Genomic DNA, 27,851 nt, shown 5'->3' with positions numbered 1-27,851 from the left:
CTGAGGTGCTTCTGTCCACTCCCAGTCTATCTGCACAGAGCTCCTCACAGTAGAACAAACATAAATACGCAGCCCAAATTCAGGTGAAATAAAATCTTTTGCTTTATTCTGGTTCCTGGAAGCTCCAATGTGACTCTGAAAAAAGATGCAACAGAGGCAGCAGCCCCAGGGCTGGGTGCAGAGAACAGTCTCTGCTCCTTTGGCCCTGGGAGCCAAGAGGGCAGTGAGGAGAGGGCTTAGCTAGAGGTTGGTGGTCGAAGTTAGGTCCCCTGAGACCCCCTGGCCCTAGCCTGGGCCTGGAAGGTGGAGGAGGAGGGCTGAAGAGTCTGATCAGTTCCTTAGCAACTGCACCACGGGAGGACGTGGGCACGGGTCACTCCTCACCCTTCTCAGGGGTACTGAGCTCCCGGGGCCACTTGGGAGCCCCCAGGGGCTCAGCCTCAGGACTCAGCCTTGGCTCCCCCAGGGGTCCTTCACCCTCCAAGTCCAGCTCCTCAAAGGATGAGCCGCTGGCACCCGACTCGCTGTAGCTGTGCTCACTGCGGGTGTCACTGTCGTCCCAGCCGCGGCTGCTCGCCCCAGGGGACAGTGTGGCAGCTGAAGTCTCTCGACTGCCAGGGCCCACCTCCAGGCTCACAGAACTTGTGTCACTCAGCGTGTCAGCTCCTGGGCCAGGAAGAGGGAGTGCAGGTTAGCGAGGACCCTGCCCTCCTCCAGGGAGAGGACAGAGCTCTACCACCAGCGCAACTCAGCATACAGCGCGCTCATGAATAATAAAGCCACCCTGGCTCCGGAGGCTCGTTCCAGCCGCCCTCTGCCCTCTGCCCTCTGCCCTGACCAGCTGCACTGACAGGGCAGAGGGAGGGAGGAGGAGGAAGTGGGGGAGGGCAGCCTGCTGTGCACTCCTCTCCCAGCTCCAAATTAGCCTCAGCTCCCCGCATTCCCACAAAGCCTCCCCCACCCCCCAACAGCCCATTAAGGACCAATAAGCCCTGAGGTGAGAAGCTGAGGGTAGAACAGAGAGACCCAAGTGGTGCCCCTCCTCCACCCCATTTCAGGACTGGAGAGAGGTTTGTCCCTGGCCAACTGCTGAATGTTGCCCATAAGGAGTGAGGACAGGAAAATAGACCCGGAGGCCAGCCCTCCTCTCCCCCTCCCCCCATGGAGGGCTCCCCAAGGAGCAACCGTATGCAGGAAGTCAGCTGGCCCCTGCCTCTGGCTGAGTTGAACAAGATTTGAGGAGGTGGCTGGGGCAGGAATGAGTGGAGAGTCCTGAGAAATCCTTTACCAGCTGCACAAAAGGAGGGCGCTGGGAGGAAGCACTTTAAGGGCGTTTGTCCCCTATGCCTGGGTCACCCCAGAGGAGCCCTTACCTACCCCCAACCACTGGTGGTTCCTTAGCCACAAAGCAGGAGGGGCCGTAAGAGTACTCTGTTGGCAACCGGGGAGCCTGAGACAGTGCCTAGCGGGGCTGCGGGTCCAGATCCCCCCAGCCTGCTCCTCCCACACCCACATGTGCTCTAGGCAAGCAGCCCTTCATCTGCCCTGTTTAGGAGCAAACCTTCAATTCATCTCCCCAGATCAGAGGCACTGACTGCAGTTGGAGGTGACAAAGAGGGCAAGGAGCTCAGGCCCACTGTGTGCAGGACTCCAGATTGAGAGGAAGCTGATTGGCCTCCTCTCCTGGGTGAGAGAGAGGGGCAGCTATCTAATATCACAGAAGGTGAGGGGTGGGCCAGCTTTCCCAGATCCTGTCTCCATAGTGATGGAGTGCCGAGCCTGGTGCAGCTGGGGAATGCCTGACATTTGGACTTGGCCTGGAACTTTCATTAAGCCTCAGCTGGAGTCCAGGGTGGGGGTGGGGGAATTTGGGGTCTGCCCCCCTAGTCCCTCTGGCCCTGAGATGATGCCCTCTGGGCCCAACTGGCAGAGGTGAGCCCTGGAAGGACCAGGCTGCTGGCCCAGGGCCCTCTTCTTACTGGGGCCCCAGTCATAGTTCCCAGGGTGCCATTCAAGAGTGAGTTGGGGCCATGTGCAGATTTAGGAGTGCTTCCCTCTGACCCTGGGTCAGGATTCCAGCTCATTTGCTCCTTAAATAATGACCAGTGCTCTAGGGGCTGCAGGCCTGAAAGGAGCAAAAGAGAGGGACAGGTTCTCACTGGTCCCATTAAATTCTCATGTTCTTCCCACCCACTGGCTCTCTTGGGACCTGGGTATAGAAACCTCTCTCCTGGCTCCCATTCTAGGAGTGATCAGAGGAAGGAGCCCACGGGTGCCCCTCAGGCCAGAGCCCAGTATGCCGTGATGAGGACAGCCCCTGGGACTTGTGGACATTTCTTGCAAAGGAGTATAAGGCAGGGAATCAACACCCCACCTAAATCCCCAGGGCTGCTGAGGCAGGGAATGAAGCTGCCACCTTCACCCCAGTCCCCACCTCCTCCACTGCCCACAGCCAGTGCAAAATCAAATATTCATCGCCTCTCTGGAGCTAAATAATACATCAATGTAATAACAGGCACAAGGCAGCTAATCACCCCCTTTCACCTCTGAGCCTAAGAGGGACTCCAGCAGGGAGGCAGGAGGGGACAGGCCAAGCCTTGGGCGGCCAGGCACCCACCTGCAAGTGGCATGCACCTGGCAGGCAGACACCCAGAGTCCGCCCCAGTGTCAGGGCAGACCCTGTCAGAAGTGGGTAGCCCCTCAGCCCCCATGCCAGAAAGTGAGCAGGCAACTGGTGGGAGGACAGGCCCAGGAGCTAGGGGCGTGGGAGCCTGGCTGTAGCCAGCTGTAGAGGGTGCCAAGCAATCCTTCATGCCCCTGGCAGGTGGTGTTTGGGAGGGAGGCTGGGTGGGTGGCCGAAAGAGGGGGAGAGGCAGCAGAGGGGGTTTGAAGGAAGGTCAAGGTGCTCCCCCTTCCTGCCCTGGAGACTGCCTGGGCCTGCTGACCTTGGGCCACATCCTGTGTCCACGGTAAGGGCACTGAAGAGTGTCTGCCAGGCACTACAGGAGGGTGGGAGCGGTGCCCCGTGGAGGTAATTAAGTGGCAGATGAAGCTAACTGTGTTGGACACAGCCCCTAGGGAGTGGAGACTGCCTCTCATACCCCCCACCCCCGACAACACATGCCTCTCTAGGGTGACCTTGACTGTTGAAGAATGGACAAAGGGAGTCTTCTAAAGAGAAAGTGGAGGGACAGCCACTCTCCTTCCAGCCTGTTCCACTCCCACAGGTGACGAACTCCAGACTCACATGAGGTTCCATAATCATGGCCAAGGGTCAGACCCCTGGGACCACCTGGGCTGTTACCAGCAGGTCTCCTCACCCTTGGGGACAGCTCACGGTCATAAGAGGTCATGGCAGGGGGTGAGCTGAGAGCAGGCAAGCATCCTCTGCCCTGGACCTGGGGTGTGAAGGCTGGCTCTGGTGGGAGGGCCGGGCACTGATCTGCTGGCCCCCTGCACGCTTTCTGGCTGCTCTTTGGCAGGGAGAAGGCGGTGGGCTCTGGGCGGGGCCCCATACTGGGGGACAGAACACTTGGTTCCCCTTCTTACCTTCCAGATCCAGTGCCAATCTTATTTCCTGATGAGCCCCACCCAAGGGACGCCTTTCCTGAGCAGCCTCAGCCCCCTCCCATGAGCATCCAGCTGTCTGTGATCTGTTTCCAAGGGTACTCCTGTGGCATCTGAAGGGAATCCAGGCAGAATCTTTGCATCTGTGTTGCCAGGGGTAACATGTATGAATCCACACCTACGTTGCCCCACATGTCTGGGAACAGCCAACTCTGCCTGTGGGTCCTGGGTGGGGAGGTCTTCTTCCACCTCGGCCATGCTTAGCCTGGACACCTGCAGGGCAGCCCAGCCAGAAAGGAGGCTCCTCAACCACGCCCCGCATGCCAGAGAGAGGGCTCCAGGCAGACCCACCCGTCCCCTGCCCCTGTACCTGTGCCATCCATTTGGCCATCACTGGCCTCCGCAGGCCCCCGGCCTTTCCGCTCTGTCTCCTTCACCTCAGGCACATAGAAGTCTCCCTGCCGCGCCAGAGGGCACATGAAATAGATCTGGTCTTGCTGGTAGATCTCCAGCCGAGGGTGGGCACACAGCTTCCGCTCCTTGTCAGAGAGGGGCAAAACGTGGAATGAGCCCTACATGGGCCCCTGCGTGGCTATTGTCTATTCTCTCCCAAGGGGCTGGCTCTGCCTCTTGCCCCAATATCCCTCAAGTTCTAAACCCTGCTGAGGGAGGCACACACAGACTACCCTAAGGGCAGGGCCCCCCCACTCCAGGGGGGTAGTGGTCTGAGGACCCAGGAGTTCTTGGGGCAACACTCTAAAACAAGTCCTAAGAGAACCCAAGAGCCTGTCACTTTTAATCCTATGTGCACATCTGGGACCAAAGGCTGTTCCAGAAAGCACTGGCCTCACACAGCCATGAAGCTTAACACCTCGGACCACCCTAGGACAGGGACCCCATGAACTATGGCCCTAGGCGCCCAAGCCAAGCCAAGCCAAGCCAAGCCAAGCCAAGGTCTGACTTGCCAGACTTTTCATTCCAGGCCCCCTGGCCCTGACCTCCTCTCCACCTTGGATAATACTGACCCACAGAGACCAGGAGAGGCCAGTGCCCTGACCCCGAGGCCTCCAGCCTCTGCCCTTGCAGACATGTTACTGACAAATCCTGAACAGGGGCTCCTGGACAGCTAACCCCCTCCTTCCACTCCCATTCTCCTGCAAGTTCAGGTCTATGCCAACCTCTGAGAGTATCAGATGTGGTTGGTTCCCAGCCCTTCTTGCACCTGGGTGCAGAGTTTCAGCCGAGGGGAGGAGCCAGACTCTAGGCTGGAGGGGCAGGCAGGGCAAATATATTGAACAATGGACATGACCCTAACTCCCCAATGGGTTAAAGTACCAGCTTACAGGCCCCCAAGTTCTGAGACAGGCACTCCACTGCCTTCTGCCTGGACCGTGTGTGGGTGGAGGGGCCCACTCCTGCCAGAGGTACCCTGAGGCAGGTGGGAATAAGCAGAGCAGGGTGAAGCGCATCCTGCTCCTGAGCCTGCCCTGCCCCTGCAACTGAACTGATCGCAACCACCACCACGATGATGACCATGATGACCGCAAGGCCCCTGCCCTGCCACTGCTCACCCGCCAACCTTCACAACATGGCTATTTATGGCACCGCCAGCTCTCACCATGAGCTCTGAAATGAACCTTCCACTTAGCAGTAATGAGAGACTCAGTGGCGGGCAAGCAGAAGCCACTCCAGGACTCCACTTGTCTGCCTGCAGGCCGAGCCGAGGTTGAGGAGCCCCCTCCAATTAAAGCAAGTGAAGAGAGGTAAAAAACAAGCCTCCCAGAAGCGGGAGCCTGAAAGATTTTTCTAGTCAGCCCTCCACAGCCAGCTGGAGGCAGGGCGCATCGAGGAGGCAATGTGGAGGTGGATGGCCTGGCCCAAGGTCTTGCTGCAGCTCAGCCTCTGACTCCATGGGGGACTCAGGCAAGGCTTGTTTCCTAAGTCTCCCTGTGCTCAGAGGCAGAGTGGGACAACCTAGCCCTGAAACCTCCAGGGTCAGTGAAGGAAAGTCATCATTTTTAATAGTTTGAGCCAATCTTTTCTGCCAACCTGGGTGCTCTCTGGGCCATCTCATGAGTCCATGCCCCAAGCTCCTCCCATCTCTCAGCACAAGGATGGTTGCCTCCATTTCCCCACAGCCCAAACACTCAGTCCCTGGTCCATCAGGCAGCGGGAGCAACCGGGCTTTGGGACTCTTCTGATACCAACACTTGGAGGTGGGCATCTGCCAAACCTAAGCCCCTCTCAGTGAAATGGGCCATGTCACCAAGGCCAGGGTGGCTCCTTAAAGAAGGTCCAGGTCCTTTCCTGGTAGCCAGAGAGAAGCAAAAGGAAAAGGGCCCCCGAATCCAATCAGGACATGGCCTTCACCAGCATTCCCGTGCTCTGGGCATTCAAAGGGCCCACAAAGAAATGCCTAGTGGCCATCAGTTACCTGGTGGCCCATCTCTCAAGGGCTGTAGACAGCTGGCTTCTGGGGATGCTCCCAGGAACCAGAGCCTGTGCTCACCTAGAAACTCCAAGGACAATGGAGCTCCAGCCCAACCCTTGCCAACACTCAAGCCTACCTATCTTCCCTTCTGGGAGTAACGAGGGTGATAAGAGGAGGAGTGCTCTTTCCACCCTCCTTTCTAAGCTGGGCACTAGGGTGGGCAGCACCAGGCAGCCACCTTTGCCACCTGCTCTGCCAGCCCCCTCATTGGCAGGCGGGAGGCAGCTCTGTGGCTGCTCTGCGCATCTGCCTCCTCCGGAGAGCCGGGCTCTGAAGTTGCCTGGCTGTGGACAGCCCTGTTGCCATGGAAACTGCATCCTCCATCCTTGCCGTCGCCTTCATCTCAAAGCCATCGGGAGAACAGAGGAACAGGGAGATGGGAGGGAGAGAAAACTGTGGCCTGACTACACAGCCCCTCCCTCTCTGCCCAGCCCTCCCTCCTCATAGCATCCCATACAGGAAGCACCAGCTGCCCAAGCCTGCCCCTGGCCCCTGGAGGGGCAGCCTCATACCCAAGCCCAGCCCAATCCTACTCCCACCACCTGGAGACCCCGGCTCTCCCTATTGGAGGGAGACACAGAGCTAATTAAAATCTCATTGACGGCTCAGCCCCAAATCATTTTAACACATGCTGGGTCCTGTCAAAATTCAGACTCAGGGACATGAAAAAGGCAAAGGCACAAACTTCCACTCCAGGTCCATAGGCAAGGGACGGGCTTAGAGATGTCCCTGCAGCCCCTCTGGGAGACCCCTCTCGATGGTCTGCCCACTGAGCAATAATGAGTCCAGTGGGGGCTAGGGATGGAAGGTGAGGGCCAGGACTAGCCATATGACCTGTCCCTAAGTGATCAGGCAGAGGGGACAAGGCCGTTTCCTCCCAGCCAGGTGCAGCCTCTGAGGGGAGAGGGGCCAACTCTCAGGTCCTCACTGCGCAGCAGGAGCTGTGGCCCAGGCAGCATGTCGATGAGCTGGTAAATATTGGAAAAGCAGTGAAGGAAGGCAAGGGCAGCTGCCTCTCCCTCAGCTAGCCCCAGGGAGCCCTCAGAGAGCAGACTGCCAAGAGCCAAGGACACCAGGTCAGTGCCACACTGGGCTGGTGCTGCTGGGGAAAGGGGCCTGAAGTCCTCCCAGCCCTGGGCATACCCCTTCCCACAGCCCAGACAGCCAGGAGCTTGAGGAAGCATCACTGGGACAGGGGAAATTGCTCTGGCCACTGAAGCCACTGGCCATCTGATGAGGCCAGACCCAGGGCAACTCACACCCACGCATGGACTCAAAGGGACCACAAGGCCCCTCGCCAAGGTGGGAGAGATGCAGACATCCACAATCCTCCCCATCTGACAGAAAGCAGCTAATCAGGCCAAGGTGCCACCTGGAGCTGCTAGAAACTAACCCTGAGACACACCTCCAAGGTTTCCCTCCCACCTGGACCTCCTACAAGCAGAAAGAAGGAGGGACAAGGCACACTACCCCTAATGCGGGATTTCCAGGAGACCTCAGTCACCAGCACTTCCCCCCTACCACCCTGCACTCACACCAGCTCACTTCCCAGGAGTCCTGGCAGACAAGGGAAGAGCAGTGCACACAAGGCTGCCACAGTGCCACTGTCCCAGCTACCTTGGGGACACACCACACACCTCACCTCAAGTGCTCATCTGCTGGGCAAGCATTCAGCCCACGCAGCTCTGGGCTCCTGCAAAGGGGCTAACCTGGCTGCTGAGCCAAGGTTTCCCATAGGACCCACAGTGCCTCCCCTGGTAGTTCTTACCGAATTAGGGGAGGGGGGGCAGGAGGGGAGAACTACCCTCATCTGATGTTCTACTTCAGCTAGGTGTGGGGGCAGAAGAGATCAGGCCCAGGTGGATACTAAGGGTAGATGCCACTCCCAGGCTGCCTAGAGGCTAAGTCTGCTCCGAGCTAAGTGACCTCAAATTCCCAAAAGGACGAAGCAATGGGTGCAGGCTAAGGACTGGGTCACGCATCTCTTACATGAGTCCTAGACCCCGGAAGGGATGAGGTCTGCTCCTTCAGTCTCCAGCCAGTCGCAGCCCCTTACCTCCTGCCTCAGTGCAGTGAGAGACCCTGGCCCTCCCTATTCAGCCTGAGATGCCCAGTCCTACCCAACCCTCCACACTGGGCTGGACAGCTGGGCAACCACACAGCCAGCAAACAGCTGTTGCACCCCACCCGAGGTGGTGGCATGTCTGTGCTGGGTGAAGTGAGGCATGCTCATTTTTAATTACACAGACACCAATGCGCACCCGCCCTGCACACAGCAGGCCCCAGAGTGGGGGCTCCGGCCCTGGAGGCCCTTAGGCAGCTGGTCTGCATCACAAGTGCAAAGTGATGCAAAGTGATGGGGGAGGCGCAGCAGGGCTGCTGTTGGAACGTGGCACATTGTTATTACTCTGCCCAGGAACTTCTGTCAGCTTCCCTCTCCCTGGCTCCCTCTCGTCCCCACTGGACCTCCCAGCAGCCTCTAGCCCAGAACCTAAGCCTGTCCGTGGGGCTGGATGTGACAGCAGGGAGAACCCCCGCCCTTGTAGAAGGAGGGCCCGAAGCTCTGAAAATGACAGGCAAAGAAGACAAGGAGTGAGATGGGGCTGCCAGGGAGGACAGAGAGAGGACAGGAAGTGGCGAGAGCCCTAGGCAGGAGGCCAGAGCCTAGGTATAGCTACTAGTACAGATGGGTGGCTTCTTTCTGGATCTCAATCCCCCAACTATATGATACAAAGATTGAAACAGAGGCTCTCAAAAGAAGTGAGGAACTAAAAAAGATGAATAAAACACCACTACTTAAAGGTATACCCCAAACCCCCAAAATCAATGGAGAAACTGCCACAAACATTAAGGTCACACAATTACCAAAAGCACAGCACATTTTTCTGAGCACTAGTCAGACAGTTAGAAAACATAACGGAAGAATGAAGGCCCTCTTGGGGACGGGTCTAGCCCCTGGCTAGCCTAGGAGTCCCCCTGAAAGTCAGAGGAGCAGGGCCTGGGCAAAAGCCTGGGAAGCCTGAGAAAGGGGAGGTGTGAGGGAGTGGGGCGGGAGGCGTTCGCAGTGCCTGGCACCCCAGTCCGCTGTGCTTGCTGCTGCCACTGCCTGAAGACATTTCATTTTCACCTCAGAGCCTGTGGCTTGCCATGTAATTTACACCTCTGCTCATATCCCTGCGCACCCAGGCCCTGGCTTCCCGGGTGGCCCAAAGGGGGGCCTTGGGTGATTGAAACCAGGGTGGGCTGGGGTGCTGAGGAGCAGAGGAGGGTGATTCCCTCTAAGCAGGCACAGGGAACACCAGCCCTTAAGCACCCCAGTGCCTGGGTGGACCAGGAAGCCCCAACCCTGCAGCCATCCCCAGGGCCCAGATGGCTTTCCTGGGCCTGTGTGGAGCAGGACCAGAGGGCTGAGGAACATGGGGGTACAAGCCCCATTGGGAGCTGGGGGGCACAGTCCTGGGATCCCACCACTCTCTCTTCCAAACGGGAGAGGGGAGCCACGCCTCCCAGACAATGCTGATGCTATGGCAGGCTCCACAGGCCCCTCTCCAGGACCAGCTGCTCTTTGTAGGTCTGTGCAGTCAAGGACCTGGGGCCCCCCCTGGACAGGCCGACGAAATGTTGCTGACTGATTACCCAGCAGCAGGAAGGCTGCTTGGTACAGATGGAGCTGTGAAGCCAAGCACCTGGGAGCCAGAGGAACCAGAAAGTGCCAGAGAGCAAGGACAGGTGGGTGAGTGGGATGGAGAGGAGAAGGGGAGGACCGGAGGTGGGAGAGGAGGAGGCCCTGATGTCTCATCTCAGACTGGCACCTCTGATCGCTGGTCCCTCAGGGAGGCCCCTCTCTCCAGAGCCTCCCATGCATAACCAGACAGCAGGCCCCTCCTTATCTGCGGGCTCTGCTGAAGGGCAGAGTTGTGCTGCTCTGGAGGGCAAGCACCCTCCTTGGAATCTCTCCCCTCCCTCCTTCCTGGAATCCCGAGCTTTCTGAAGAGCAACAGAATTTTCCCTATGAAGCCCTTCTGCCTGGGAAGAAGGCTCCTTCTGGGCTGGTAACTGCCCAGCCCCACAGCACTACCCAGACAAGCCTCAGCCCCCAGGGTCCTGCAGGGCTGCCAAGCTAACATATCCGAGCTGGTATTTTGAGAGTGGTAGCTCCCACGCCCGCCCCAGCAAAGGCTGGCTTTGTGCTTTCAGTCCTGGGGTAGGGAGTGGGGAGGGGTGAAGCCAGAGAAGCTGAGGAGCAGGTTCTAGGGCCTAAGCTGACAAAGGGGAGAGGCCTGGCCTCCTGTAGGTCCCCCCACATCTCAACATCCAGGGGCATGGAGAGGGGGTCTCTTCTTAACTTGGGGGTGTCTGGGAGTGGAGAGTCGCTGCTACTCTCAGCTAACTTCTGTTACCTTTGTTCAGAGTTTGGCTGTGGCCTCTGGCTCCTTCTCCCCACCTTCCCGCGCTCAAGTCCTGCTCCAAAGCCCAGCCTGGACATGTCACTCATCTGCTCAGACACCACCAGTGGCTTCCTAGAACCTACAGGACCCAGCCTCATCTCTTGGGCCCAAACTGTTGCTCTTTTCGTGTACTCAAGCCACAATATATTCACATCCATGCCCAAGTCAGTGCCTCTGCCCAACCTGCCTTCCCACCTGGAGAACACTACCTATCCTTCAAGGCTCAGCCCAAATGCCCCCCCCCACCCCAAGGCTGCTTTGCCTTTCCCACTGAAGCCACCCCGCCCCTCCCAACTCCACTCCCCGTAGGCAAGGCTAAGCCCTGTGGCTGGAGGCTCTGGGGGAGAAAGAGTCTGGGGGCTTGTCACTCAGCTCCAGGTCCTGGCGCTGAGAGTGCCCTCCTCTCTGAGCTGGGGAAGGCTTATTAGCAGGTGGCAGCACTGGCAGGTGAGCTGGCCCCGGAGCCCCAGTGAGGGAATCTGGGAATAGAGCTGTCTCCACCTCACTCAGGGTGAGGACACAAGGCCCAAAAAGGCACCTGCAGCAGCTGCTTTCTGTGCCTGTGACAGCTGCCAAGTCTCCCTTCACGAGTGCCTGCTGGCCAGATGGGTAGCCTGGCTCTTCTTGCCCTTTGCTCCTAGCTCCAACAGCAGCCTCCCAGACCTCGGGGCCAGAATACCAGTGTGGAGCAGCATGGCCCTGGCAGTGGGAATCCAGATGAGGAAGCCCCAATGGGAGTAAAATTTGGGGTCAACTCTCTCTCCATGTCTATGACCTTTGCTGAGCTAATGTGGAAGGGTCTCAAGCTTTAATTTTAATAAGGGAAGCCCTATTGGCCCCTCAGTGCAGTCACTTACTTCTCCAAACAAAAGCTCACAAGGTCATCTGGTCTGTAAAACCCAGAGGCAGAGCTACTCCAGTCGAAGCAGATAACGGTCCAAGTTCAAGCCCCATCATCACTGGCTTCCAGCCATGGGGGCACCCTAGCACAGTCCCGAGGCTGCTGCTCACAGCAGTCCAAGAACTATGGTCTGAGTCCCTGCCACTTTCATCCACGGCAGGACAACCCATCAACCCAGCTGGCCTGTTGTTATTCACGTAAACGTTTACTGAGTGTCTTGCTGGACGCCATGTTAGACTAAGGTGAGGCACATAAAGTGCTTAGAAAAGTTTGTAGCATGTTGGAGGTGTGGGGTAAGTGGCATTCTGCTCAACTGAATACCTAATATGCAAATGAGATCTGTCTGCTGGCTTACTATCCTCTCCCAGATCCTCTCCAATTCTATGGAAAAAGTACCAACGTCTGACATCCAAGGCACTTCCCAGCCAACCAGCCTCCACGCAGACAATGCCCTGTGCCTCCCTAAACTCGGGAGAAGATGCCCAAACCTCACAAGGACCCTCTACCTGAAAACTCCCAGGAAGCAGAGACCCTGGGGAAGGGGGTTTACGGAAAAGTTGTGAATCCTGCTGACAGGAGGTCAGGCACAGGGGGCTTGGCTGCCAGTCTCACACTTTCAGTGACCTCCCCTGCCAACTGCTAGAGACAGATGTGAGCCAGGTACAGAGCTCAGGGACCTCTCACACACAATCCCACACAAGGGATCCCTGGGCCTCTCACTCAGTCCTATCTGCTCAATGTGCCCCAACCTTCACCCTGCGGTGAATCTGGGGGCTTCTTCTATTGCTCTGGGCTGATTACCTGGGCCTCATGTCCTCTGTGGCCTTGCGATTTCAAGGAAGCTCACTTCCCTCCTACAGCAACCAGGAGATCCCTCTTCCTGGGGTCACGGAGTGTTCTCCTGCCCTGGAGGCCACCTCCTTGGACTCTGGGGGACCAGCCTGACAAAGCCAGGGCATCTTCCACAGACTGACAGTCACACGCTGCCCATAGTGCTCAGCCTGGGCCCCACAGTGGTTTCCATGAAGAAAGGCTGAGTTCCAGCCCCTATAGCCTGGGCTGCCAGGCTGGGTAAGGTTGGCCAGAGACCCAAGGGCAACACACAGACCACAGAACTGGGATCCAGCCATCCTTCCAGAATCCCCAGAGACCTGAAAAATGATTCTCTTTGGGTTCCTCACAGTGACCCCCCAAGAACCTCACTGTCCCATGAGACCAATCCTGCCCTAGGCTCAGGCCCAACTGCAACTGCTGGAGCTCTGAGACCATTCCCTACTGCCCCTACCCATGAAACAGCAAGCTGCTGTCATCCATGTGAAGCACCTACCAGCCCAGCCTCAGATCCAGAGAGAATTCAGAGAGGTAAAGGAAGAGAAGGGTGCACGTTCTCCCTCCTTCCTTCTCTCCCCCTCCCCCACTTGTGTGTGTGTGTGTGTGTGTGTGTGTGTGTGTGTGTGTGTGTGTGAGAGAGAGAGAGAGAGAGAGAGAGAGAGAGAGAGAGAGAGAGAGAGAGAGAGAGAAAAGCAGCCAGCTGTCAGGGCTGGGAGAGTCAGAACAGCCACAGTCTCATTAGCAGCCTCCTTTCCCTGCTCCCAGGCAGTGGGGATGAAGGCAGGTGTGGGAGGGAGCCTTATGTTCTCTTCTCTCTGTCTCCTGGGCTGAGAGAGGCACAGGACACCCTCTGTCCACTACAGGCTGAGGCCAAAAACAGAGCCAGCCCCTTCCTCATCTGTCACCTGACTTTGTTCCCTAAAACACCAGGTCTGGCTAGACAGGGGCAGAGGTGACCTCTGCCTCCAGAACCCAATAGAGCACCTTGAGCGATACCTCCACTGTGGGCAGCCTGGCGTCTCTCTCTCCCAGCTGGTGGCCAGGCCCAGCATGCCTCACAGACATCCCTGGAGAAGCCCCCTGCTCTCCCCTCTACCCCTGGCTTCCCCATCCCAGGCAGGAAAGAGGATGGTACTCCCCTTGCTCCAGCCCTGCCTCAGGAGAATCAAGCTCAGAGCACAGCTGACAGGCTCCCATGGGGGGAGGAGGGGGTGGCAGCAGAGGAGGGAGGAAGAAGGGTTTTCATCAAAGAGGTGACGTCAAAACCAGGCAACTTGTGAAGCTGTCAGGGGCCGGGAAATTTGGACAAAGGTGTCTAAAAATAAAACCCTGAAGCCAGGAAAAGGCTTTGGTGGCTGAGTTGCTCGCCACCATGCCACATGCCACGCATCCTGTTCTGAGGTCTGGAACCCAGAAAGCCTCTTCCCAGGGGTGCTCCTCCAGGCTGGCCCTCGAGGTGGAGGATGACAGACAGAACTGAAGACACCATACACCAGCCCTCCCCCTGGGTGAACTGGGTGAGCCCCCCACCCCAGAAGACATGCTGAGCAGCCTTGGGCACTGATGTCTCCTGTTCTGCTCTCATCGCTAGCTAGGACCTCCTGCCTCACCCTGCCCCTTAGCCTCCAGCCCACCCCCACCAGCACCCTCTGGCTGCCACCCCCCAGCTCACAAAGGAAGCCACCTCTGTCTTCCTTGTGTCCTGTCCTACTGCAACAACAGCTCTCGTTTCTTCTTTTCCTGTCCTTAACCACCAAGGCCATGCTGGTGACCCAGGCCCCAGTGATTCATACACAGCCCTGACACCAGACTCTCATGCCCCCGTAGCCTGGCCTGCCAGAGCTCCCGTTTCCACCATGAGGCCCCATCCCTTTGCCCAGGCTGCTCTGGAGACAAAGCACTACGTTCCCACAAGCCCACCAAGCTCACACTCCTGCCGACTTTCTTCCATTCCCTACCCCAGCCACACTGGCGATGCCTTCAGTACAGTCTTCGCTGCCCAGAGCGTCCCTAGGGCCAATGCTGTTGATAGGTTCACGTCCCCAAACAGATCCACCAGCCCAACCCTCTCTGAACTCCAGACTCTGCACCACCTGACACAGCCCACAACGCTGGCTGCCCCAAACCAGGTCCCCCCTCAGCTCCCCATGCCTCAGTGAAAAGCACTACTGCATGCCTGCTCGTCCGCCCAGCCCACAGGGGCCAAGGCCTGCTGCAACTCTTCCCACCCATCCCCTCCCCTCCCCTCCCCAGCATCCAATCCACCCACAGTCCCTCAGCTCTTCCCCCTAAAACAGTAAATCTCTGCCCTTGTCTGCATCTCTACAGCCCCAGTCCCAGCCCAGTCACACTAGGATTCACACCAACCCCATGAGCTGTGATCAGTCTGATCGGTCCCTCCCTGCCCAGGACTGGGACACGTCACCTTCCTGCTGAAACACTGCAGTGACTTCCCCCTGCCTCTAGATCAAACCCCCTCTTTTGGCTCTCCCTCTCTCTGCTCAGAACCTGCTTACCCCCTTCTCTAAGGGCTCCTCCAGGATTCTGCCCAAGAGGTTACTCCTCTGAGAGGCTGCCCCCGACTACTCGGTCCAAGCTGGTCCCATGCCTTTTCTCACTGTTCCTTCCTATCTCCACACCTCACTGTAAAGGCGTATTTCACACACCAACATCTCACATTGTGTCCAGCACAGGACCCAACACATAGACAAGCTAGATAGGTGACTAAACAATTGCTTCTAAACCCAAATTGGGGTCACTGACCTAGCACCCAAGTTCACAAAATGTTTTAGAGTAAAGGGATGTGCAACAGGGAAAGTTAAAAAAAAAACCTCTTCAGACCTCCCGGTGGCTGGGCTCTTGCTTCCTCCAAGCAGACGGGTCTGCCAGCATTGCCAACCAGATTGGGAACCAAAGGAAAGGAGGCCTGCCATTGCTGCCCCAGTCCTGGGCCCAGGAAACAGGTACATGAACCCATGTGGAGGCAGGACCAGGGCGAACACACGGACACCTGGGGCCTGCCACCCACTGGGAGCCTCAGGCCCCTTGTTCCGCAGGCCTCCAGCACGATGGGGTCAGGTGGGCCTGTCCATCCATCTGAGTCTGGAGTAGGGGCTGAGCACTAAGGATGTCTCTGGCCCCAGTCAGATCTGAACTGAACAGGCTAGGTTCCTGAACGAGCTCCCTATGCTCCTACTGGACACTCTGGTGCCCATAAGATCTTGGCATCTAGAAGAGATGCCAGCAGCCTCTGCCCATCTTCCTAGCTTCACAAGCACCTGTTTCATGAGGGCCCAGGATGCTGCCCTCCCAACACCACCTTTCCCTCCCAGCCTGCCAAGTCCTTCCTGGCTTGCACCCAAAGTACTGGCTGCACTCCCGCCCCTGACACCCCCGCCCAGGCCTGTGTCTCACCTTGATGTAGGCATCCAGGGCAGGATGGACCCGGCGGGCAGCCAACCAGATGGACAGGGCAGTGGTGTAGGGGAAGGTGGCTGTCACCACGTGGCTGGGTACCGGGAAGGAGAACACCTTGAAGCCAAATTTCTGGTAGAGCTGGATGAGCTCAGAGGAGGGTGACTCCTCGCCTTCACTCAGAATGCTGCCCACTGCACAGCGGCACTTCTCGGGTGGCACCTGGGGAGGGAGAGCAAAGGTGTTGCGTTGGGCAAAGGAAGGAGGCCCTCAGACCGCTTGCCCCCTGGGTTCTGTGCCAGCTCGGGCCTGGCAGAACCACCAGCTCCAAGGGGCTCCACAGCCCCAGATACCAGGATGGAGAGAACTGCTTTCCTGCAGGCATCCTGCTGCAGGACTCCTCCACCTCTTCATCCATTCCTCCAACAAGCACGCCGGGTCCTATTCCAGGCCCTGCCCCTTCCTAGCTAAGCCAGAGACTGCTGGTTCCCCACCAAATCTCCCTGGGCCCCTAGGACCTACACTCCACCCTGCTTCCCTCCATCCCATCTCCCACAAACCTCAGCCAGGTAAGGTGCCTATGTGAGTCCCTGACACTTCCTAGGCCTAGCCCCAGGCCTACAAGGCCCAGAACTCCTCCTGGCATCGAGGGGCCCCAGTGTGTCTCACCTCCTGCCACCCAAGTCAGTACCAGCCCTCAGGCTGAGCCCTCAGAGGTATATATGTTCCTGAATCAAAGAGACTCACCACAGACCTCCTCATGCTCTCAATCCTGGGGTTTCCTGGGTCCCCGGACACAGGGCCCACTGACCTCTAAACTCCCTCTACCTCCACTTGCTCCTCTCCCCAGCCCACCTTCTCAGCACTGTATAGTCATTTTCACCTGTTCTCACCTCTGGCCTTTTTCAAGCCCTGTCAACAGTCCCCTGGGGTTTCTCAGCCCCGATCTGCCTTCCTACTCTGGCCAACCCAACCTGTCCTTGGTGTCTAACTCTGCCTGGCACTTGGGTACTGACTCCAGGCTCTCACCTCCAGGCTCTCACAGTCCCTGGGAGTCACCCCAACTCTCTGTGGCTCTGGTCCCTTGTTACCCCTTGAATCTTATGTTATTAAGCCTGGCTCAGAGCTTTAGTGGCAGGCAACATGGTACAGTGGTCAGAACCATAACTTCTGGAAAGAGGCAGGCCTGGGTGTGAGTCCTGAGTTGTGTGATTCTGGACAAGTCCCTTGGTTTCTTGGAGCCCCAGTTCCTTGATATCTACTTACAGAACTGCCATATTAAATATTTTGCATGAGGCCCTACCACGGTCCAGCACTCAGCAAATCCTCCATAATTGTTGTAGGTTATTAGTAGCTACGACACAGGCCATATAAGTGACCTTTGGCCTAGAATGCCCATCCACCCAAACCTCTGAACATGTAGCTCCTCCCTGCCCATCCTTAGGCTCAAACACCCTCTTGGGGAGCCTTAGGGTGGCTCAGTGGCACCCCACCTCCCACACCAACATTTTGCTATAAATTCTTTCCCACAGCAAGTCTGCCTTGCGGCAGTCAGTTCTCTCTGCCTGCCACTCATCCCGCCTACCCACCCAGGCAGGGGCGCTGGAGATCACTGCAGTTCCAACTCTTGTCTCTAGATGGTGCCACTGCCCCACTCACACTCAAAGACTTGAGGAAGCCAGAAAGGCAGATCATAGCAGGGTCAGTGTCAGCTGCAAAGCTATCTTCCTGATCCTGACCCTAGCAACCTAGGCTGTACAAAAGAAAGCTCCAATAAAAGTCACGTGGAAATCTGGATGGAAGGTAACTTCATCTCTTCTCTCAACCCCTGGCCTGCCTGAGTCTGGATCCTAGGGTCTTTCTTGGAATCACTTCAGCTCAACATCCTCCTCAGTCCCCAAAAGGCACCAGAACACCTGTGATAATCCTGCTTAGAACCCTCATGGCTCCCAATTCACCTCTAGAATGAAACTCCTGAGCCCAGCATGCAAGGTCATCTTCAGTGGCCCACACAATACTGCCCAGAACTGTCCCCACAACCACCTGTGGCACTCCTTTTCTGCATCCCCAGGTCCAGCAGGGGCCACAACCCACGAGAGCAGGTGCCCACTGAGTGTCTGAACTGCAGAGGAAGGGAAAAACCCAGTCTCTGGCCCAGCCTGCCTTGCCAGCCTCCTCTCCCACCACACCCCCTCACAGGCCCACATATGCCATGCCTTCCCATGCTTCCTGCCTCTGCGTAAGCTACTTCCTCTGCCTGGAATGTCCTTCCTCATCCTACTCCAGAGTCCCCTGAGAAACTCCTGCCCATCCTTTAAGACTCAGCTCAGCTCTTCTCCTCAAAGCCTTCTATTGCTCCCCACCCAGCAGCTCTCCTCTGATCCCAAATGCCTGTGAAGGAGCAGGTCTTGTGCTGTTGTAACGGGTGGTCTCTCCCTCTCTCCCCACCACTCCAGGCCACCAGGCAGAAAGGCCCACAATCCAGTACACACAGAAAGTTCTTGGGGTGTGCTCAGTGACAGTATATGTGTATGCACACATGCACGCACAAACCCTGCACCATGAGCAAATCTGCTCTTCCTCCACCACTTTGGGTGAAGGCAGGCCCATTCAGAATCTGCCCTCAAAGTAAAATACCAGGAGAGCATTTCCTTCGGGCTGTAAAACCTCCTGAGTCCTAGTATGTGAGATGGGGGGAGAGGGAGGTCCAACTGGCCCCACTGCCCCTTCTGGAGAGGCCTTACAGTACCCTGCTGACCATGTTGAGAGGCCAGAGTGAGAGACGTTCCCTGCCTGGCCAAGATCTCACTGCATCTGGCCACCGAACAAGAGCGATTATCTTCCAGGAACCAGAAAGGGAAAATGGTGTCCACTGGCTCAGACCAAACGCAGGCCCTGGGTTCAGCAGAAATGGCCAGCCCCAGGGCCACAACCTGCACAACCTGACTGAAATAGCTGCACTGTGTGCCATTCCCAGGCCCGGAGGGCTGCCCTGACTCCTCCCTGGCTAGTCTACCCAGCCCAGAGCTGCCCAAGGAAAGAAGAGTAGGGGCAGTGGTCTTCACTTGCACGGTGCCCCCAGGGGAACAGGAAGGCTGCACCTGCCCATGGCTGGAGGGTGAACAGTGGACTTACTGACCCTCCTGGGTCCTACAGGCCAACACACCAAGCCCAGCAGATGCAACCTCCCTGGGTAGCTAGTGTCCAAAGGCACAGTGGGGTGGGCACTAGTCAGGACATGGGCAATGCAGATACCCCTGCCAGAAGATAAAACCCACACTTCAGGCTGGGGGGAGGAGAGTTAGCAGGATGCCCATCTCCAAAGTGGGATCCAGGTGCTTTCTGGGAACTCCCATCTCAAAAGTTTTTCAGGGCATTTTTTCACCCCCAAACATAATCCTACCACCAGCTGGTATAGGCCTGACAAGGGGCTTACCACCCGCCCCAGTTGCTGCTTTCCATGCACCAGCTCATTATGTAAACAGCACTAGGTAGTAGATACTGTTATCAACTCTGTTTCTGAGACCCAGAGAGCAAAGCTATTCAGCAAAGGGCACATAGCAAGGCAGGGATGGAGTGAGGGTTCAAACTCAGGGAGACCAGCTCCAGACCTGTGCCAACCAACCAACCCACCACTCGGGAGCTTGAGAAACAGGCCCAGGCTAGGAATGGCTTCTCCCTTCGCTATGCCTCTTCACATGCCCAGGCGACCTGCAGGGGGCAAGGCCAGAGGCAGGGTTCCTGAAAATACCAAGTTCCAGTGGCACAAGGCCCTCAGAGGCACGAGCAGACTCCAAGAGTGCTAAGCACCTATTAGGGGCTGGGTACTGGGCCGTATCCCTATCATTTAGTCCCCCTAAAACACAAAGACCCTGAGGTAGGGATACTCAGAGACCAAGTGGCTTGCTCAAAGTCACAAGCTGGTAAGCAGTGAAGCCTTGATTCAAACCCAAGAGGACAGGGCCAAAGTCTTCTCCTCCCATACCATACTTCTGCCTCTGAAGGCAGCTCTGCTGGGCAGGGAGGGGCTCACCATCCCAGGGCTGCCCCACACTGTTAACCAGCTGTAAAGCAAAGGCCTGGACTCCGTCTGAAGAAAATCATCACAGAGGAACTGGGGTAGGGAATCCCTGGGAAATACCAGCCCAGCCCACATTCCCATTACCCTTATTGAGGGGTCAAACCTGCAATATCCTACTCCCTCACCCCTTCCCAGGCTCCATGTGACTTCAGTGCCTCTGGGGAGGGCAGAGGGTCCATCCCCTCCCCCCCCTTACAGAAGTTCTGATAGGCCTAAGTCATGACTCTTACCAGCCTTAGCCCCTACAGACTTGGTGACCCCAGGCTCACTCTCAGTGGACTAGGAAAAAAGCAGCTTCAGTGGCAGTCCAGCTACTAAAGGCAGAACCCAAGTACCACCAGTCCCCCACCCACTCCATGCCTGGGGCAAGCACCCCCTCCTGGGCTTGGCCAGGTACTGAACTGGTTGCCCCACTTGCCTCAGCCAGGCTCCCACAAGGGCAGGCAGGCAGATTGCTTAAGCCCCAAAAACAACAGTGGAGGCAATAGCAATAGAGGGTGGGGCAGGAGGTGGGTTGGAGGGTCAGGATGGCAGGCAGGACAGACCCATGAGCATGATGACAGCAGCCCAGTCATAGGTGAGAGCTGGCCAGGATCAAGTGAGGTGCTCAGGGTCCTCCCCACTCCTCCCCCCTCCGCTACACCCAAGGCTCCCAGTGGAGCTGAGGGCACAGCACTTAGGACCCTTTTCTAGCTATTCAAGGACAGGACAGGACAGAACTAGATTAGAGAGTAAGTATGAGTCTGTGTGCACACATGCACATGTGCTCTGGCAGGAGGGATGGATGACAGATCAGTGACTCTGAGACTCACCCCCTCCCTCAGTACTTAGGAGAGGAAATGGCCACACTCCATGAATGCTGGACCCTGGAAAGGAGATGGACACCTATGAGACACTGCCAGGGTCTGTCCACTTCTTGCCACATGCTCCCTCTTTCCTCCCCCCACCTCCTCCCAGGCCCTCAGGGATGGAGAACAGAATCCTTCATGAGAACTACTGGCTCAGACCTTGAAGCCTCCTCCCATCCAGAACTTCAGGATACAGGGCTGACTGAAATACACACATTAATCAGTCTATCAATCTACCTACCTACCTACCTACCTCTAGGATATATATACTCAAGCAGCATCTGATATGAACATGTCCACAACTGCCATGATCTTGCCCTGATGGTGCCCTTTCCTGTGCTACTTCCTGGGCGCACAGCCAGACCAGGTGAGACCTCACCAGGCCTTTCTTAGGACCCAGCCTCAGCCGGGGGAGCTGAGGCTAGGGGCTGAGGCCTGGAAGGCGCATGGCTAGGGAGCTGTCAGTCCATACCTCAGGGGGTGGGCAGCACCTACAGCAGGTGGCCGCCTCTCAGCTGGTCACTCACTGCCCTACTGGCAGAGCCTGAAATAGTCTCACTTCCTCCCCACAGTCACAGAGAAGCAGGTTCTGGCTCAGATTCTGCTGAGCTGGGGAGGGTTAGGGAGAAAAAGTGGGAATGGGACACTCAAACAGCTCAGCCACAGCCTATCCCTTCAGTGAACAACAATATGCAGGGCCCCATGCTGGCCACTGCTGGGGGAGGCAGCCCAGGGAGCAGAAAGCTTGGACTCTTAGGCTTCTTCAGGACCAGATAGGGCCTCTTTACCAGGCTCCCCTGACATCCCCACACTGAGAGGGTCTGAGAGCTAGGTCCTTTTGTCCCCACAGTGTCCAGCAGAGTGGCACAAATATTTGTTGGATAGAAACAAAAAAGTACGAGTGAACCATGTGAGGTAAGTACCTCAACTCCTGCTGTCTGATCTGTGGTGTCCTCCTCTACAGTATTAGCAGTGTGGACACAGAGGCCTCAGGTCTTTATGGAGAGCCATGAACTCCTGCAGGTCCGGGGTTCCCTGAACCTTTTAGGATCTCTTTCAGGCAGAGAACACACTGCCCAGTTCCCAGAGTAGATGGGGATTAAGCATCCCTGACACATCTAGGTGCCAGGATGTGACCCAACTCTGAATGGGGACACAGGTGTCTTCTAGGGTGACCCAGGACTGGGAATGACAGGATCAGAGGGGCCACTTTGACCTATATGCTCAAGCTCTGTGCTGGACAAAGGTCCACAGTCAGGTCAGTACTCAGCCTAAGCCTTCAGCACACGTAATTAGCATGAGGGTCTTTTCCACCCTTTTTTGTTGTTGCTGTTAAATATTTGTTGAGGGCCAGGTGCTGGGGTGAATTCCTCACCTGTGTCACTTAATTTAACCCTTGCCGGCCTACCTATGAAGCAGATATTTTAACACTACTCTGCAGATGAGGAAATGGGGGCTCAGAGAAGTTATGTAACATTCAGATCACACAGCAGGCCAGTGAAGAAACAGAACCAGAATCCCAAAATGTTGGCATCAAGGCTGTACTCCAAGGCCATAGTCTCAGGCCATGGTCCCCAAACTGGCACCCAAGTCAGGCTGTACCATGCTAACCTTGGTGGCCCATAGGGTCTACCACACCTCTAGGAGAGCTGTATGGTGGTGGGCTGCCCAGAGGCAGTACTGGGTCAAGAGACTATATGGAGAGTGCCACATGCCAGAGTTCTTCTATCTCACTTTCCCTGGGCCAGCCTCCAGCACTGACCCCAAGGTAATCTGCTGTCTTAGCCATTACCCATTCTGGAATTAGCTGCTCGACCTGAGGCAATGTGTGGCTTTGAGAACAGGCAGACAAGCCTGTGAAGAGGGAGGAAGCTGCAAGGACGCTCCGCCCTCCCACTGAGGCCTCATCGAGGCTCCAACTGGGCCAGGTGTGGAAGGAGGGGCAAGCACTTACCCAAGAGACCCTGCAGGGGTGGGGGTAGGGCATCTTGTCTAGGAGCTTTCCACTGGCCTTCCCCATTCCACTTGGGTCCCAGTGCTTTTGGCTTCCATTTAATGCTATCACCCAGCCATGTGACCTCAAAACCTCAATGTCTATTCATCCCTCAACCAGGTTATGTCACCTCTTACTAGAGCCCAGCCCAATATCCTCAATGGCCTCTCTACCTCATATCCTTCCCTCCTCCACCTGCCATTCAGGTAGCTTCCTAAATCGCAGGTGGCAAACTATGCCGCACCTTTCCTCCCAACCTGCTGTACCTCCCACTGCCCAGCCCAAGGAACGCTTCTACCTCTCTCTCCACCCACAGAATGGCCCCTGGCCACACTTCCCCTGTCATCCTATGTCTACAGGCCCTGGCTTTTGCAGTTCCCTTAGCCAGGAGGCCCTTCTGAGCAGAACAAAATTCTACTCATGGCAGAAGGCCCAGCTGAAATTTACGGCCTCTCGGAGCCTCCCTGGCAGACTTGAGGCACCCTCCTCCAAACCCACAGCTCAAAGTTCTGTGGGCATCGAGCACAGTGCCTTGGTGGAGATTCATATGTAAGGCTGACTTGCCAACCACATAAAGCTTCCTGAGGGTGGGGCCACATCTGTTAATCTCGAGTGCGGGTGTTGAGCAGAACCAGGCACAGAGAGGGAGTCAGCACACCCTTGTTTTGACTGAGTGCCCCAGTGAGGCCTGGTCAGGAGACAATGGGTCAGCTGTAGGCCTTGCCCGCGTGAGGTTTCCAGGCAAGGAAACCGGAGCTGGGGATTCCAAATGCCTGGTTTGCCAAGCTCAGAGCTGGAGGCTGAAAAACTCTCTACAGAGCTGCCAGCCTATGCAGCTGTGAGCACCGCCCATGGCATTGCAGGAGACCACATTGGTGAGCCCTGACTCACTACAGGCTGTAAGTGTAGCCAGACGCCCACAGGGTGCCAATGATGCTGGGTTAGTCTCTGACCCCAGCATCTCTGACATTCTGGGTGGCTCACTTACCCCCCGAGGCCCTCTCCAAACCAGGCAGCTTGACATCCAAAGTAATACCTTATAACTGGGCCAGGGGTCACCAGAATGGCGGGAGGGGTGGGATTCCAAGTCCCATGCCCAGGGCCTACCCTCTCAGTCCTGGAAAACCTGCTGCCACAGCAGGAGAACTGAAAAAGTGAAGGCACAGAAACAACATGATATGACCCCAAACAAAGGCAGGATCTGAAAGGCCTGGCCTTAGAGCACTGGCCTCAAATAGGGATGAAAGGAGGAGGAACAAGAAGAGGAGGCAGGGGACCAAAGCCGGGGCAGAGGCTAGGGACTCCTAGTGGTGTATGGTCCCCTGTACTCGGAGGTCCACGGGTAGCCATGAGCCAGGGGAACAGGACTTGGGCAAGCAGAAAATCAGCACACACTCCGAGAAGGGGACAGAAGTCCAGGCTAGATCTGGAGGGAGTTTTGAGCTCAGAGAGGAGGTGGTTTGCAGGGCCAACTCAAGAGATTTTCCCACCACTTCCTGAAAAACAAAACGCCCCTCCTCCAACAAACCCTGCCAGGGCACATAAGTCTCCTTACCATGTGTGGGTTGTCATAGTAGACAGCGATGGAGCGGAGCCTGGGGCAGACGCTGCAGCTCTCAGTGAAAAGACGCCCCGTCTCGCAGTAGGGCCCCACGTGGAACTTGTAGGCCACAGTGACGTTGCGGATGGGGGGCGAGCCGGCGCTCACTGTCACCCCAGCCAGCAGCCCTGAGTACCTGGCGAAGGCCAGCAGTGTCAGCAGCAGCAGCAGAGTCAGGCCCCCAATGAGCCCCAGTAGTAGCAGGTCCGACATGGCTCTGGGCCCCCCACGCCGCACCCCAAGGCAGCTGGAGAGACAGAAGAGAGGGGAGGCTGGTAGCCTGCTCTGACCAATGTGCCCACCTGTCAGCCAGCCTGCTCTGGCCCAACCCCAGCCCTGCCTTGGGTGCTCTGACCCAGGAGGAGGTGTGGCCAGAGGTGTTTACACATGGAGTGACCTAGAAGGGAGCTACAAAGGATGACTGAAGCCACAAGCCTCCTTATTTCTTAACCACAATCACTGAGGCTCTCAGGGCTGCTCTGCCTGTCAACTGGCAGCCTTGGTCACACCTGGGGAAACTGAGTCATAGAAGGCACAAGAGTGAGTCAGCTAGGGACATGCTTCCAGCCCTGACCAGCCGCCCCAGAGATGGACCAGATATCAGCCAACCTGCCCTTCCCCCACATGGCCTCTTCCTTCCCACAGCTAAGCTATACTACCTGCCCAGCCTCCCCAAGACCCATGGACCACTGCCAGGGGGAGGACAAGCAAGTGCCAGGGTCCAAACACTTATTAACAAACAGGGAAACCATGAGGAACAAAACCCCAGCGCTGGAAATGTGCCACAGAGAGAGACTCGCATAGGAAACTCTTCTTTGCTAAGCACATCTGGCCCCCAGAATCTTGCTACCCAGCAAGCTCGCCCATCCAGAACCGGAGGAGACCATAATCAAAACAGGAACGAAATTCAGAGCTACGCTTCCCAGACTTGAGCCACCAGTGCTAACAAACTTCATCCTACTTTTTCAGCCCATAGGTTAGGAAGGACGGAAAGGCTGCTAGAAGTGGAGACAGACAACGGAGACGTAACAGTTACTCATCGCTGGCCAGGGTGGTTCATCCCCTGGGGGAAGGGTGATGGCCTGCGGGGGAGAGGAACCACACCTGGGGTCCACCGCTGCCCTGTCCCTTCTCACCGCAACATCTCCAGGTGTTCAGAATTTAATCTGAATGGTTTTGATCTCCTCGCCCCACCTCCGGTACTAGGTAGTTCTCAGAAAGGCATCCTGGGGTGGCGTGCAGGGGGTGTGTGTCTTTTTTCCTTTTTGTGTGCATATCATTTATCTGACAGTTCTCCCCCCACGGGCCTTTCCCCATTCTTCCTATTTGTACGGTACAAGGAATAAAGACACTCATTTCAGGGGAGGGGGAAAAATAAACAAAAACAAGCAGCAAAGAAACTATCCAGGAACAGGCCCAGGGACACAGCGAAGAGGCTGGTGAGCGAGCCCTTCGAGGCAGACGGCCCAGCCCTCCACGCGGCGCGGGGCAGAGGTCTCACCCTCCTACAGAGGACTCGAGCTGAGTAAGGGGGGGGGGGTCACAGCACAGAAAAGACTGTTTAAAGAGGAAGGGAAGCATGTGACCCCAAATATTTAAAAGTTTTGGGAGCTGAAAGTAAACCCTGCAGCCCTATGGAAAGCTTAGCTCTATGGAATCCTTTGTTCCCTGTGGGTTCTGTGTCAATTTTTTTTTTTTGGCTGAAATATTGTCCTTGGAGCCCATGAGCACACTGTGCTGGCCTCACGGAGAGGCAAAGTAAACTTCGAAACCTCTGGTGTCCTGACACCCAGGGGTCCCGCGTGGGTCTCTGCACCCATCCAGCTCCTGCCGCGAGGGCCCCGCCACCCTCTGGATGCGCGCCCATCCCACCCAGCTGGCCTCCGGTTACTTCCGCTCCTCTTTTCCTTGAGGACGGCGGACTATAGCTAAGTCCTTAACTACAGGCCAGGCGCGGTCTACAGGTCAGAACACAGCTACTCCATCAATCCTCAGCACGAGGTGGGGACGGAGGGTAAGAGGCCTGCCGGGGGCACACAGGTTCTTAGCAGACCTGGACCACGGGCAGGCAGGGGGCACCCGGGGGGCACCCGGCGGTCTCACTGCCCCTCTCCCACTCCCCCCTCTCTCTCCTCCCCCGGGGCAGGGTTTCCAGCAGGTCACCCACGCCGGGCATCTCCGAAGCCCAGGCTCTCAGCCGGCAGCTCCGAGGGCCAGGCTCCGGCCGCTGCCTGGGGAGTGACCAGCCCTGCCTGTGTCCGACCTGCGCTCGGGGCTGCACACTCCCCGTCCCCTCTGAGAAACTTAGCTCCCACCTTTCTCTTCCTCTCTGAAAAGTCTCAGAAAAGGGAGGGAACGCACCGAGGGCCCAGAGCCGGGCGAGGGGAGTCCCCACACTCAGGGGGAGGAGAGCGGGGCTCACCGAAAGGGCCGGGCTCGCTCCTAGCGACTCACGGCATCCAGGCGGCGGCGCCCGGCTCCGAGCGGCCCGCGCTGGGGGCAGAAAGGCGACGGCCGCAGAGCCCGGCCCGGCCCTGACCGCGCCCCTTCCCGGGGAAGTTCCCCCCGAGGAACCCTCGCCACCAGGCCGCGCCCTCGCCGCCCCCGGGCCCCTCCGGGAAGCCAGGGCCGGGCTCGGCCTCACAGGGTCCAGTCCGCCGGGGCCAGGACGGCTCCGGATACCCGCGGGCGGCCGTCCGGCGCCGGCTTCCCGGGGCCGCTCACGCGCGGCGGGCGGGCCCGTCGGGGGCTCCGCGGGGGGCGGGGTACGGGCTCCGAGGGCCGCCGCCTCCCGCCTCCCGCCTCGGCCCCCAGCCCCGCCAGCCCCGTCCGTTCTCCCGCCACGACCTCCAGCGGCCCGGGCACCTCAGCGGCGCGCGGGACGCTCAAGTTTGCAGCCGGGCGGCGGGGAGCGGCCTCGGGGGACGGGGGCAGAGTCAGAGCGCGGCTCCCGCCTCGGCTCCCCACCCCCTCCGGCCCCACGGCCCCGGGACGCGCCCCGCACCCGCACCCGCACCCGCGCGGCCGAGGCCCGGCCTAAGGTCGCGGTCGGGGCCTCGGACCCGGCAGGGGGAAGTGGCGGGAGAGTGGAGACGCGAGGAGCGGCCTGGGCCGCGGGGTCCCGGAGGGGACGTGGGGGCCCCTGAGGCCGCGCCCCGGCGGACCGAGGTGGGTCCCAGGCCCTCGGCGCGCGCGGGGCTGCCCGGGCGGGAAGCTTCTCCTCCGGCCCGGCCCGGCCCTCACCTCAGCGGCCACCCGCCGCGGACGCCGAGGCGCGCAGGCGGCTCCGGGTTCGCTCGCGGAGGCTGCGCGCGCCTGCCTCGCACGCTCGCCCCGCCCCCTCTCGCGGCGGGACGTGGCCGTGGCCGTGGGCGCGTGCGCGAGGGGCCCGGGGGGCGGAGGCCTGCCCCGCCCCGTCTCCAAGGCAACGGGCGTGCGTCGGTCCTCGGGACCCGTCAGGGGGCGGGGCCCGCCGGGCACCTTCCCGCCTCCCGCGAACTCCCGGGCGGCCCGCGGGAGGCAGCCGGGCCGGGGTGCGGGGAGCCGGCGCCGGGAGGAGCGCCCGCAGCGGCTCGGGCATTTCTGCGGCCCGCGGGGCTGCCGCGCGCTCTCGGAGGCCTCGCGGCGGGCCGGGCACCCGAGCGCGGCGGGGCCCCTGGCTGCCGCCGTCCAGCGGA

At 58.1% G+C, this 27,851-nt stretch overlaps 1 protein-coding gene across 4 annotated transcripts; it reads right to left on the bottom strand.

Annotated features, from left to right (window-relative positions):
• Nucleotides 1–78: 78 nt before the first annotated feature.
• TEX264 (testis expressed 264, ER-phagy receptor) lies at nucleotides 79–27,515 on the bottom strand. Of its 4 annotated transcripts, none has more exons than XM_081159581.1 (6): nucleotides 27,418–27,513; nucleotides 24,130–24,421; nucleotides 15,653–15,874; nucleotides 3,938–4,106; nucleotides 3,550–3,710; nucleotides 79–666 (listed from the first exon to the last, which is right to left on the bottom strand). In XM_081159581.1, the coding sequence occupies exons 2-5, from the start codon at nucleotides 24,385–24,387 to the stop codon at nucleotides 3,571–3,573; spliced, it is 789 nt and encodes a 262-aa protein (XP_081015707.1). In that variant the 5' UTR covers nucleotides 24,388–24,421; nucleotides 27,418–27,513; the 3' UTR covers nucleotides 79–666; nucleotides 3,550–3,570. The 4 variants fall into 4 exon arrangements, with proteins under 4 accessions (XP_081015707.1, XP_081015708.1, XP_081015706.1 ...); XM_081159582.1 differs by having other exon boundaries at nucleotides 3,550–3,680; XM_081159580.1 differs by lacking the exon at nucleotides 3,550–3,710 and adding an exon at nucleotides 26,597–26,667 and having other exon boundaries at nucleotides 27,418–27,435.
• Between the last annotated feature and the right edge of the window lie 336 nt (nucleotides 27,516–27,851).

The sequence above is a fragment of the Miniopterus schreibersii genome (genome assembly GCF_964146895.1).
Source record: "Miniopterus schreibersii genome assembly, chromosome: 15".
NCBI lineage: Eukaryota > Metazoa > Chordata > Mammalia > Chiroptera > Miniopteridae > Miniopterus > Miniopterus schreibersii.
Note: the sequence above shows the minus strand (reverse complement) of the source record. Positions and strands in the feature narration are given on the sequence as shown.

Bases quoted from the DNA above. Each gene is read 5' to 3' on its own strand.
- TEX264 (XM_081159579.1), bottom strand. From the start codon at position 24,387: ATGTCGGACCTGCTACTACTGGGGCTCATTGGGGGCCTGACTCTGCTG. The intron at 15,875-24,129 runs GTAAGGAGACTT...CTCCCTCCCCAG, and splicing joins ACTATGACAACCCACACATG to GTGCCACCCGAGAAGTGCCG. The intron at 667-3,937 runs GTACAGGGGCAG...TTCCTGGCCCAG, and splicing joins TGGCCAAATGGATGGCACAG to GAGCTGACACGCTGAGTGAC.